The following is a 1,409-nucleotide window of genomic DNA, read 5'->3' on the forward strand; positions in this document are numbered from 1 at the left end:
AAAGTATTCTGGTTTTAAAAACATCTGAAAAAGTGGAGGTTTTTCACGTTATAATCGGTCAGCATTTTGAGCTGTATTTCTTCAGATACTTAGTAGTACTTCTGAAACGTTAAGGTTAAACTCAACCAGTTTTCGTGAAATGATGCTTTTGTTTTTCTGGTAAGCTAAGCAAGGATTTAATAGCCTAGAGAGGAAGCTTCTTTATTATATTAATAACAGACTTAGGCCAGGCTTGGTGGCTCACGTCTGTAACCCCAATGCTTTGAGAGGATGGGGTGGGAGGATTACTTGAGCCCAGGAATTCATGACAAGCCTGGGCAACATGGTGAGACCTCATCCCTATGAAAAGAAACAAACAAACAAAAAATTAGCTGGGGCTGGTAGCACATGCCTGTAGTCCCAGCTGCTGAGGAGGCTGAGGGTGGAGGATCCCTCTGAGCCCAGGAGTTGGAGTGAGCAACAGGACGTGATTGCATCACTGCCCTCCAGCCTGGGTGACAGAGCAAGACCCTGTCTCTAAAAATAATAATCATCATATAATTAATCAATGATATAGAATAGATGTACTCAATTTACCTAATATTGATTCATATCAGTAAGTTATTAAATGGTAGTGTCATACCTTCCACTGTCCTTTTAATGATGTGCGCATGTGTCTCTGCATCATTAGAAAGGCAGTGCTATCCCACTCCCTCTGCTTAGACCCAAGATAATTAGAGACTCTGCTAACAAGTTTGCCACTGGCTTGCTTTATTTCACCTGTATCTCTAACATGAGAAGGGTAATAAAATGCGAAAGCCTAGAGGGTGGGTTAATTTATAGTTATCACACATGCTGGCGATACATATTCGAGTAACAACAAAACTTGGATTTAATGGATTATATGCATATAGTTTTCCATTGTAAAATTCTTGAACCATAAATGAGCATAACCTACAGGTCAAAAATTATAAAAAAAATAAAAATGACTCTTTGTTCCAGGGAAAAACCTTCAGCATCTGGAAACTTAATGATCTTCGTGACCTGACACAATGCGTGTCCTTGTTCTTATTTGGAGAAGTTCACAAAGCGCTCTGGAAGACGGAGCAGGGGACTGTCATAGGGATCCTCAATGCCAACCCCATGAAGCCCAAGGATGGTTCAGAGGAGGTAAGGGCCTGTTTCTGGGATTTGAGCAATGATTGTCTTCACAAGTTAACTGAGTTTTATCAAAGACGTTTGAGGCTGCACACAGTGGCTCACACCTGTAATCCTAACACTTCGGGAGGCCAAAGCAGGAGGATCACTTGAGCCCAGGAGTTCAAGACCAGCCTGGGCAACACAGTGAGACCCCGATCTCCACAAAACATGTAAAAATTCACTGTGAGTGGGGGCGCACAACTGTAGTTCCAGCTATTCAGGAGGCTGCA

At 42.2% G+C, this 1,409-nt stretch overlaps 1 protein-coding gene across 1 annotated transcript in view; it reads left to right on the top strand.

The window, feature by feature from the left end:
- MCM10 (minichromosome maintenance complex component 10) overlaps positions 1-1,409 on the top strand; it is a 50,709-nt gene that overhangs the window by 21,558 nt on the left and 27,742 nt on the right. The window contains 1 exon segment of the mRNA XM_011934288.1: positions 982-1,149. Within this exon segment, the coding sequence (XP_011789678.1) occupies positions 982-1,149 (168 nt within the window).

This window comes from Colobus angolensis, unplaced genomic scaffold (genome assembly GCF_000951035.1).
Source record: "Colobus angolensis palliatus isolate OR3802 unplaced genomic scaffold, Cang.pa_1.0 Scaffold133, whole genome shotgun sequence".
NCBI lineage: Eukaryota > Metazoa > Chordata > Mammalia > Primates > Cercopithecidae > Colobus > Colobus angolensis.